This window comes from Tachypleus tridentatus, chromosome 10 (assembly GCF_004210375.1).
Source record: "Tachypleus tridentatus isolate NWPU-2018 chromosome 10, ASM421037v1, whole genome shotgun sequence".
In the NCBI taxonomy this organism is placed as follows: Eukaryota; Metazoa; Arthropoda; class Merostomata; order Xiphosura; family Limulidae; genus Tachypleus; species Tachypleus tridentatus.
In genome coordinates, this window is record NC_134834.1 from 119,243,485 (window position 1) to 119,255,677 (window position 12,193).

The window sequence follows — 12,193 nt, forward strand, 5'->3', positions numbered from 1 at the left end:
CTAAAGCACAGCCAAAAAATGGTCTTTCACCGTAGGAAAGTCTTGTTAAACGTTTGGTGGGATATTGTTGGTGTGACCCACTTTAAGTTGCTGCCACTCAATGTAACGATTACATCAGACTTCTACTGTCAACAGTTAGAGCGCTTGAATGTTGCACTGAAAGAAAAGAGGCCTGCTTTGATCAATCATAAAGGTGTTGTGTTACACCAGGATAATCAAGGCTCCATACAACAAGGATCACATCTGTAAAGTCTGAAGAGATAGACTGGGAAAACCTTCCACATCCTCCTTATCTTCCAGACCTTGCTCCATCTGAATATCATCTTTTCCAAAGTTTGCACAACTATCTTGATGGAAAAAAGCTTGGAACACATGAAGATGGCAAAACTATCCTCTCTACATTCCTTTCCTCTAAACCCCAAGAATTTTATAGACGTGACATTCAGAAGTTTGTGAATCATTGGCAGGAAGTAATTAATAATAAAGGAACATACATTATTGATTAAAAAAACATTAAAAGTGTTTGAAGTCCTTTCTCTTTTTCTGAACCTGAAATCGGACATTACTTAAGGGATGACCTTGGATAAATTTACATACGAACAAGTATAACAATACGTTTGAAATTACTTCTTTCAGGAATTTCATTTAAATTTATTTTTTTTACATCAAGCTCTTCCATGAGAACGTTTTTATGCAACATGAGGAACAAATTATATTATTATTTATAGCTTCTTCAGTGGACATAAACTACAATCACCAGAGGGTGCTTCGGGCGTTCTGGTGGATGGCTATAATCGTCCTGATGCAGAGTTTTAGTGGGCATCTATTGGCTACTTTGGTTTTGGATTCTAACTCTCAGATAAATGATTTACGGTCATTAGACAGGTCTGGTGTTTTACCCGGAGTTGAGAAAGGTTCAGTTGCACACTCAAAATTTAAAGTAAGTACAACACTAAAAGGGACTCCGTTTTTAGTATCTTATTAGGAGTTGGGAAAGACTCATTTGTGCTCTCAGGTTTTAGAAGGCTCACAAACCGATGATTCAGCTTCGCTTGTCGTTTATACTGAGTTTCTGTTTCATATTATTTGTTTTTAAATACTTAAACATTGTCGTGTGTCACGTTTTGTAATAATTTGTTGTAAAATATTTTGTGTAAATTGAAATGAATTAATTCACATCATATGATTGATAATGTTCCCTATAGTTTAAAACGACTATTTTCACTGGGTTCCAAGTGTTACGCTATGGTTAAATTGAAAAGCTTTTTAAGTTTTTCTTTCATTAAAATACTCACTGTAAATCTAAATATTAGTCTATTATTATACCGTAATCAAGCTTCTGACCTTTCCTTCCTATTCTGCAGAGTGGTGAAGACCTACATTCCACAAACTTATACTCCAAAATGCTCCAACAACAAAACAAGTCCTTGCTTCCCGTTAAACAGTTGATCTCGGATGCCAGTTTGGACTTAGTGAAGGCAGGCAAGTTTGCTGTCATTCTCGACACACTCGCCGTTAAATATGCTCTGAGCAATCGGTACAACAAAGGACGAGAATGTGGTTTTCACGTTGCAGCACAGACTTTCCACCGAAACATATTGGTTATGGTTCTTAGGAAAGGCTTAGCCAAGTCAACGTATCACCAAATAAACTCCCGGTTAGTCAGATAACAAACTATATGTTTATTTCCTTATAACTTATTTACCAACACAAAATATCGATCGTTTTCTTGCTTGAATATCTTGTTTTCATACGGTATTCATCATATTTTCACTCATACACAATAGATAGCTCTGATATAGCTGTGATACTATTATCTACAGCAGCAGAAACGTTATCTTACGGATGATTATATGTACTATTAATTAATAACTGAAGAAAAAAATTAAAAGTACTGCACAGCAAAGTTTTAACATTATATATACTATTTAGTCATACATAACCCATCACATCAAAATTATTCAACATACACAGCTCAGAATTTTCATATATTTTACTGATACAAACCGTAATGATTTTGTATATCAAAAGCGTTAGTTCAAGAACTCCAGTTTCACAGTACTATATTTAAATATTATATCAATAATGATATAATCATACCCTCACGTATAGTGAAAGTTGTTTTATTGTTGTTCATACAATATTCTGTTCTGTGATCAGGGGCGTGGATTGTTTTACACCCGATGGGGGGAATGATTTTTTGCAACCACTTGTGTGGACTGTTCAATTTGCAAGTTGGTAATATCTGATTACGTGAACCTGAAAGCTGTAAACATGCAGTCCCAGAGTTATCTTGTAGCCACGATACTTGCATGTATACTTAGGCCTACTGACTGATACTTGCGAACTATCGCTTAGATCGAAAAGCTTAGAAGCACGTCTATATTAAAGATGTACGTTTCGGCTACTGAAAAAGCCTACATCTAGGCCTAATTATGTAACTCGATTGGTAAGAACACGAGAATCACAAGAACAAACACACAATTTATAGGCCTGTGATTCCTAAAATGAAGGAGGGATATATACCCTCCATCCCCCCCCCCCCCAGGATCTACGCCCCTGTCTGTGATAAAGAAATGGTTGTTGTACCTACTACAGTTATTTCTCTAATTGTCTGAATTTTGAGTACCTAAAGTGACAACTTTGGAATTGTGTTTGTTCAATAGATGGCGGAGACATTTTGGTTACGTACATAGATACTGGCACACCCAATACGTTTATTATAGTATCATTAATTGTTTGTAGGCGATTAAATCAGCATTATAAAACAGTAATGAACATAATATAAGCTAAGCAATACGGTATAATTTTCATCATTGGTTCAAGTTGTCAGCTATATTACTTTCAACGAAAAAATACATAAAACTGTTTGTATTTCATAAATAAAGTGAAAGATGATGGACATAAAGACTAGAAATTAAATAAATTCTTTACAATTTATAAACACAGAAAATATTTAAAAGTAAAATTTAAATTAAAGGAAGATACCTTATTGAAACATTAGAGATCGTTAGCAACGTGATAACGAGAAAACTCACTTGCAGAGAAAAATATATATGTAAAAAGCTCTATGTAGAGATACGAACAGCGTTTCGATCTCCTTCGGTCATCGTCAGGTTCACAAAGAAAGAAAGAGTTAACTGACCGATAGCTGACCACATGTTTGAAGGCGGTTGTGTAATTGAGTGTAGGAAGGCGTGCTTAGATGCTGGATTATATTTATTAATATAGGTATAAAGGTGTTCCTTTATATTGGTTTATTTTGGGTTTGAGTTGTATAAGTAAGGCTTCTTTAATTTTGCGTTTGTTTATATTTGTTTGTTTATTTAGTATTTGGGTGTTTTCTATGGTTATGTTGTGTTTATTTGATTTGCAGTGTTCGAAAACGTGTGAAGGTGACTTTTTGTGTTCTTTGAATCTGGTTTCCATTTTTCTACTTGTTTCTCAATATACAAGTCGTGACAGTTATCACATTGTATTTTATAAATAATGTTGGTGTGGTGTTTGTCAGTGTAGTTTTTACATAGTATAGACCTCAGTTTTGTGTCTGGTTTTTGAATAAATTTGGTATTAACTGGAATGTCATATTTTGTTTCTAGTTTTTGCCAAATATTGGTTATTTTTCTGCTGATGTCGGGAATATATGGTACGCAGCAGTATATGGTTTCGTGATTTTTTTAAATCGTGTGGTATATTTACTTTTTTTAGTTGATTTTGCTTTCTGTCTAGGAGTGTGTGTATAATGTTTTCTACGGTTTGTGGAGGAAACTTATTGATGTTGATGAAGTATTGTTTTATTTTGTCTAATTCATCGTTAATTTTATCTGGTGAGCATATCTTTATTGCTGTGTTTATTTGGTTTCTTAGTATATTGAGTTTTTGTTTTGTTTCATGTGCTGAGTCCCAAGGAATGTATAGTCCAGTATAGGTGATTTTTCAATGGATTTCTGTTTTGAATTGTGTGTCGGTTCTTGTAATTTTGAGGTTAAGAAATGATATTTGATTGCTTTCTTCCTGTTCACATGTGAAGTTAATGTTGGGGTGTATAGCGTTAATGTGATTGACAAAATTAAGTATGTGTTCTGTAGATGTGAATCCCACAATCATGTCATCTACATATCTGTACCAGTATAGTGGTGGATGTAATGCTGTGTTAATTGCTTGTGTTTCAACTTGTGTCATAAAAATATTGGCTAGAACTGGTGATACTGGATTGCCCATGCTTAGGCCATTTGTTTGTATATAGTTTTGGTTGTTGAACATGAAGTTTGTCTTTATCGTGGTGAATTCTATGAGGGTTGCTAATTGATTGCTGGGAATGTCTATAGTTGGGTTAGGGTCTCGGATATAGAGTTCTAAGGCTATCTTGCAGGCTTCAGTGGTTGGAACGTCTGTAAAGAGGGATATAACATCAAAACTGGCCATTAAGGCGTTATGATTAAGTTGATTAAGGTTAGACTTGAAATTAAAAGTCTTTGATGAATGAGCTGGCTGATATTTGGAGAATGCCCATGCTATGTATTTACTAAGATTGTAATTAAACGATTCATATGTCGACATTATTGGTCGTAATGGACAATCTGGCTCATGAGATTTGGGGATGCCATATATTTGTGATGTACGTAAGTCCGTCTTGCTTAGGTGAACCTGACGATGACCGAAGAAGGTCAAAACGTTGTTCGCTCCTCTACATAGAGCTTTCTCTACCCATACCAGCCGTTTTTATACATATATAGTTAGTAATTCTTTGTTTATAAGAGGCTAACATTGAATTATATAATTTTATTCTGTGTACTGGGACGTGAAGATTTATCTTCAGGCCCGGCATGGCCAAGCGTGTTAAGGCGTGCGACTCGTAATCTGAGGGTCGCGGGTTCGCATCCCCGTCGCGCCAAACATGCTTGCTCTTTCAGTGGTAATCAAAGGTGAATTAACGCTTATTTCATATTACGTTCACTACTATTTATAATGTTGCTTTTAATGATGAATGTAACTAATCATATTATATATAATCATCATAGAAGTCGTTGTACATAGTCTCTAAAGAAGGAATGTTGGTTATAGAGTTGTCATACTTGTATAAACGTAACAATCTGGAGCTTTAGGACGATTGTTTTAGAAATATTTCTTCTACTGTTAAATATTTCAGATTTTGTAGACATTTCTACATGACATTTTCACGTCTAATTAGGTGATTTGTAATGATAAAATCCACCCTCACTTTATCCACACGTCAACTTCATTTCACGCTGTATTGATTAACGTTAACAGTAACTGACACATTACCACAACGTAGGCCTAACAGACAATGAACTGACTGTTTGAACTATAATTCTTACAGTAAAACACTAAATCACAAAAGGTGAGGTTTATGTGACTGAGCTTTGCTACTTTGTAAACAGTTTTACCGGTATTCCAGCACAAAGTGGAGAAATCAAAGTATAAAACTGAACACAGTTTCAATACATCTACCAACATGAGTAGTGTTTCTCTCTACGTCGCCGACTATAAATCTTGTCTAAAAAATGGTCTGGTCACTAGGATCTCTGAGACGATAGAATGTATAGCACTCACTGTTGCCCCATTGATCGGTACCTAACGCAACATAATATACCAGTTAACTTGTAATATTTGCCCAAATCTGGAACTTGTAGACCTATTCATCAGCGCCTAAACGAACGTGTTAGTTACTGATGTTAAAGTAAGAACGTTTGTTTACAACCCGGTTAACAGTATGTTTGTAGGGTTGAAACTGAAGGTTCATTGATTAGCGTTAGAACCCCCGATTTACCCAAATTAAAGATAATAAAACAGTTCACTATCGCACAGTAAGGCCGCCATACGTGATCCTTATGTGGATAGGAATTAGAAATATAAACTTGATTAATTGCTTAAACTGATTACTTGTCCTATCATACGAGTACATTCATTTGTTAATAACGATCTCTTTCATCAAAACTGTATATTATATAGTTTTATAGTACAGTTTTTAAAATTTTAATGGCTTTGCACTATTTAAACAGAGAACCCAGCTGTGCTTGGAAAAAGAAAACCAATTAAATGTTTCGTGAATCAAAGAAGGTTTTATTTTAAGTTATTTCACCAATCGCAAGCATCTAGTTTTATTTTAAAATGTTATTTTTACACCATTATTTTTATATTTTTCACAGGAGTTACTCTCAACCCTGTTCACGGTAAGTGCAGTAATTGATTAATAATAGTGATTACTAAATAATTGATTAATAATAGTGATTACTATGCCTTAATGAGCTAAAGAGGCAAGCACGACAGCAAATAAACGACCATACACGGAGAGGGATAAATTAATCTTCACACGTGTTTTTATTGGTCGGTTAGCGCGGCCCTATGAGAAAGTATTATGTGTTACTACACTTTTTATTAATGTTTTCAGGATCTCCTTCCTGGTTGAGAGCAATATCTTGTCGAAAAGCATCAACAACAAGGTGAAAGAGTATACTAAGTGTCTTGGAACACACGTCAACAAAAGTTATCTCACTGTTGAAGACCTTCGAGGAATTTTTATTTTGTTGTGTTCTGGACTGCTGCTAAGCTTCATTATTTTCTTGGGGGAAAGAATTCATGAAAGGTTAAATACTAGCTAACTGCGTGTCTACATATACGATTTGAGGAACAGACCCCACTACTTGTCTCAAGGAATAACTCGTTGTAATGATTCAATAAATATGGCTATAAAACTCTTCGAATTACCACAGCTCTATTATGCTTTCCAATTTTTTAAATCTGTCGAAGAAAATGTTTTTGAATATACATTTCTCGATGAAATAGAATTGAAATATATCTATGGTATCTTCATTGTAAAATCTAAAACATTTATAACCTAAGCTATCTAGTAATGTTACAAACTTTACAGGTAAAGATTTTACAGACGTGTGGAAACATCAAAACTAAATTTACTTTGAAAAGGTAAGGAACTGCAATGAAATATAAAACTTAGGTCGTATCAACTTTCTTTATATGTTCATTGAGATATTACGAGGGTTGTATTTTGCATTCCAAGTGCATTTTTAACAAAAGTAATAATTATTAATGATAGAAATGAAAAATTAATTGATGATAGTGTCGCATTTTTGAAATCAGTGTTTGCATGTTTTCTTCCCTTTACTTATTGGAACGCAAAAACAAAACCAACAAAAAACTATCATTATATAAGTATTAACTGTTTCGTAGCTCTGCATAGTTCATAGCCTTCTATGTAACAGTTGGCTTAAAATACACGCATACAACTTACGCATTCCTTGGCATCACTTTCGACACAAAACTAACATGGAAAAAACATGTTAACAACATATACTCATCAATTAGAAAACGTATTTCACACTTAATGACTCTAACCAGCAAACACTCAAAATGCTCACCAAAAACCATTATCCAAATATACAAGGCTTACATCTGTCCACTAATATAGTATGGATGTCAAGTCACATATAATATGTCAAATTACACACTCCAGAAAATCCAAGTTCAACAGAACAAAATACTAAGATCTGCATTCAGTCTACCATCATTCACTCCAGTAAATTATATACATCAAATCAGTAGGTTACTGATTTGTTTGATAAACAAACTAACTGCATCACTCTGTAAATTAACTAGTGCACCAACCAAATTTATTTCACCATACAATATATTTCAGGAATCACAAATCACACAACAAAATACTTAAAGGACAAAACTCACGTAAATATTATGTATTTTCTTTTTCAGGTACAGGACAGGTAAAACTTTCGGCGCCTGTCCTGTGAAAGTGGGTTTTTCTCGGGGCACTCCCGTTTCCCCCCACAGCAAAAACTAAGACATTGGATCTTTAGATCCCATCCCAGGCAACTTTATTGCCATGCCCTGAATCGGGTCGTTTGTGTTCACATTTACTATGACAGCTGTCTTTCGGGAGGGGATCTAGCTGTCTTTTCTCCGGTGCTACCTTAGCCTTGTTCATGAACGACATTAAGTATGACCAACTTCACTCCTTCACCCAAAAAAAGAGTTTAAATTATAAAAAAAAAAACCAGCTAAATTCAATAACCTTCCACGAAAGGGGACGAAGAGGAACCACAACGTTCCTGAACACCCCAGTTGGAGAGAGGATTCTTCAGATTTCTCTCTCTCTAAACTAAACCAAACCCCTGCCACGTTAGTTTGCGTTTGCGTTACGCATTGGCAAGGGCCATCACTTGGCCTGAAACTAATCTAACAGAAATGGTGCTTAACAACTAGGTAATTATCTTAGTGAATCGCATTGTTCAGTATACAATATGCTAAAGAAGCTTTAGTAAAACAGCTAAGACCAAATTACCAGTGGGTCGTTTAAGCCACCGTTTCTTTGGTCCTTGTTTTAAGCTCAAAGTATTGTTAGCAGCCAGACAATTAATTCTAATTTTTGTAAGCACAAAGACCTAGATAAGCAAGAAACCTAGCGATGATAATTTAAAGATGCGTGTTATTATTTGAGTTACGGCCAAATATACCACGAGCAGCGACAATATTGAACTTGTAAGTAATGCATTCTAAACAATGTTATTATTTCATTAGTTGGAATACACCTAGTTAGAGTCGTGTATTACCTATGTTAATTTGTTAATATGTCGCTAAAGTGGTAAATAATACTGAAAATAACTTACAAGAATGAGGCGAAACAAGATTGTCTAACCTCATGTCACGAACGAGGTGCTTATACCTATTACGTCTACTCTACATTTCGTTCAACAGGACGGTGTCATCAGCTCTGCACAGGACAGCAACGGTGTAATAAGTTGAGAGCACATAAAGAAAGTATCGAACGTTACACAGTTTTGTTTCTGGCTTCTACAGTAGTTCACAGATTCAAACAACAAAATGTACCCAGCACGACACCTAGTGATGATGTTATTGTCAACGACATGGATATCATCCGGTCCTGCATAATGCCTGTTGGTAGTATTATTATCCGGTTTAGTGTGACACCTGGCGGTAATATTTTTCACTTCTGAATTAAAGGTTTGAACCTGCCATGTAGGTGTTAAGGAGAAGTGGATTTGGTTAGTATCTGCCTTATGTAGGTAATGCAATAGATTTTGTTGGATCCTGCCATGTAGGTGTTAAGGAGAAGTGGATTTGGTTAGTATCTGCCTTATGTAGGTAATACAATAGATTTTGTTGGATTCTGCCATGTAGGTGTTAAGGAGAAGTGGATTTGGTTAGTATCTGCCTTATGTAGGTAATGCAATAGATTTTGTTGGATTCTGCCATGTAGGTGTTAAGGAGAAGTGGATTTGGTTAGTATATTGTAGGTAATGCAATAGATTTTGTTGGATCCTGCCATGTAGGTGTTAAGGAGAAGTGGATTTGGTTAGTATCTGCCTTATGTAGGTAATGCAATATATTTTGTTGGATCCTGCCATGTAGGTGTTAAGGAGAAGTGGATTTGGTTAGTATCTGCCTTATGTAGGTAATGCAATAGATTTTGTTGGATCCTGCCATGTAGGTGTTAAGGAGAAGTGGATTTGGTTAGTATCTGCCTTATGTAGGTAATGCAATATATTTTGTTGGATCCTGCCATGTAGGTGTTAAGGAGAAGTGGATTTGGTTAGTATCTGCCTTATGTAGGTAATGCAATAGATTTTGTTGGATTCTGCCATGTAGGTGTTAAGGAGAAGTGGATTTGGTTAGTATCTGCCTTATGTAGGTAATGCAATAGATTTTGTTGGATTCTGCCATGTAGGTGTTAAGGAGAAGTGGATTTGGTTAGTATCTGCCTTATGTAGGTAATACAATAGATTTTGTTGGATTCTGCCATGTAAATGTTAAGGAGAAGTGGATTTGGCTAGTATCTGCCTTATGTAGGTAATGCAATAGATTTTGTTGGATCCTGCCTTATAAATAAAATCTATTATACAGTTAGTCAGTACTACGGACGTCTAAACAATAAAAAAGAAAAATTACCACACTATATAATACAACGTTTTGTATGAATATTGTTATATTAAAATGATTTATTTTCAACAATCTATAATTTACTGGTAACTAGTGTTCTACAACAAGTATTTACTCATTTTTTCAATAGATAGCATCACAGTACTTATGGAGGCTATTAGGATGATATCGTTAACTGAAATGTAATTTTTTGGTTTTGTTAATGTCTCGCAAAGCTACTTGAGAGCTATCTGCACTAGCCATACCTAATTTAGCAGTGTAAGAGTAGAGTGAAGGCAACTAGTCATTACCACCCACCGCCAACTCTTGGGCTACTCTTTTATCGACGAACAATAGAACTGACCGTCACATTAATAAGACCACACGACTGAAAGGGCGAGTATGTTTGGTGTGAGGGGGATTTGAACCCGCGACCCTCAGATTAGGAGTCAAACGCCTTAACCCACCTGGGCCTAACCTTAACCATCCCGGGCCTAAGTAATTTTTTTTCTAGTATATTCTGTATATTAACTGATAATATGGAACTTAGTAATTCTTCTAAAATATTATGTTCCGGCCAAGAAGCATTTCATAAAACTATTCTAATTATATTTTCCGAAAAACAAAATATGTTGGATGTTTTCATGAATAAAAGTCAGATTGAAGACAAAAATTCATAAAAGTGTGAAATCGTTAATAAAAACACGCAGTTTTTACACAAAACTTAAAACCACATAAAATTCAAAGAGTTGATGAATTGTAACAAAGTGTTGTTATACATCTGTGACGGAAAAATGTTTACTTTAAATAGGACGGAATTTTTAGAAAATTAATTCACATTACATAAATATCCCACGAAAGTACTTTTGTTTTCGTCTTTTATATTTGCAACTGAAAAATAATTATTCTGACCTTACAACTGTTACTTTATTTTATATAATAATGGAATGTATAAAAAACGATTATAAACTACCATCAACAAGTCTTGACTTCACACTATAATAAAAGTATGATAGTTGACAGAACCGTCAACAGGAGTTTTCAACAATATATATTAAAGAACCAATGTTGACAGCACTACCACCAAGAGTTTAACAACATACGTAAATTGATGAAAGAAAATTGATAGAACAACAAACAAGAGTTCAAAAATATAAATTAAAGAACAAAAGTTGACAGAACTACTACCAAGAGATGAATAATATAAATTAACGAAAGAAAGATCAAAATACTCCAATCAGAAGTTAAACAATATAAATTAAAGAACGAAAGTTCACAGAACTATCACCAAAAGTTTGACAAGATAATTTAAAGAACAAAAGCTGACAAAACTCCAATCAAAAGTTTAACAATATAAATTAAAAAAACGAAAGTTCACAGAACTACCATAAAGACTAAAACAATATTAATTAAAAAACGAAAGTTGACAAAACTCCAATCAAAGGTTTAACAATATAAATTAAACAACAAAAGTTGACACAACTAACACAAAGATATCAATAACATAAATTAACGAACGAAAGTTCAAAAAACTCCAATCAAATGTTAAACAATATAAATTACAGAATTAAAGCTGACAGAACAAACACCAAGAGATTAACAAAATAAATTAAAGAAAGAAATTTTACCGAACTACCATCAAGAGTTTAACAGTATAAATTAAAGAACGAAAATTTACAGAACAACCGTCAAAAGGTTAACAATATAAATTAAAGAACCAAAGTTGACAAAACGCCAATCAAAGGTTTAACAATATAAATTAAACAACGAAAGTTGACAAAACTACCATCAAGAGTTTAACAATATAAATTAAACAACGAAAGTTGACAGAACTACCCTCAAAAGGTTAACAATATAAATTAAAGAATGAAAGCTGACTGAACTACAATAAAGAGTTCAACAATATAAATTAAGGAACGACAGATGACAAAACTACCATCAAGAGTTTAACAATATAAATTAAACAACGAAAGTTGACAGAACTAACAAAAAGAGATCAATAACATAAATTAACGAACAAAAGCACAAAAAACTCCAATCAAATGTTAAACAATATAAATTAATGAACGAGAGTTTACAGAACTACCATCAAGAGTTTAACAATATAAATTAAAGAATGAAATTTGACAGAACTACCATCAAGGGTTCAACAATATAAATTAAAGAACGAAAGTATACAGAACTAAAATAAAGAGACTAACAATTTAAATTAATGATCGAAAGCTCACAAAACTCGAATAAAAAGTTAAACAATATAAATTAA

At 34.0% G+C, this 12,193-nt stretch overlaps 1 protein-coding gene across 4 annotated transcripts in view; it reads left to right on the top strand.

Annotated features, from left to right (window-relative positions):
- Positions 1-10,603, top strand: part of LOC143230170 (glutamate receptor ionotropic, delta-2-like) — a 40,897-nt gene extending 30,294 nt beyond the window's left edge. For 2 of the 4 annotated variants that reach the window (XM_076463251.1, XM_076463250.1), the window contains exons 7-10: positions 729-940; positions 1,365-1,657; positions 6,171-6,194; positions 6,413-6,721. In XM_076463251.1, the coding sequence (XP_076319366.1) occupies positions 729-940; positions 1,365-1,657; positions 6,171-6,194; positions 6,413-6,623 (740 nt within the window). In that variant the 3' untranslated portion in view covers positions 6,624-6,721. Of the gene's footprint in view, positions 1-728; positions 941-1,364; positions 1,658-6,170; positions 6,195-6,412; positions 9,272-9,344 lie in introns of those variants that run through there. The other 2 variants (XR_013016272.1, XM_076463252.1) reach the window with 2 other exon arrangements.
- The last annotated feature ends 1,590 nt before the right edge of the window (positions 10,604-12,193 follow it).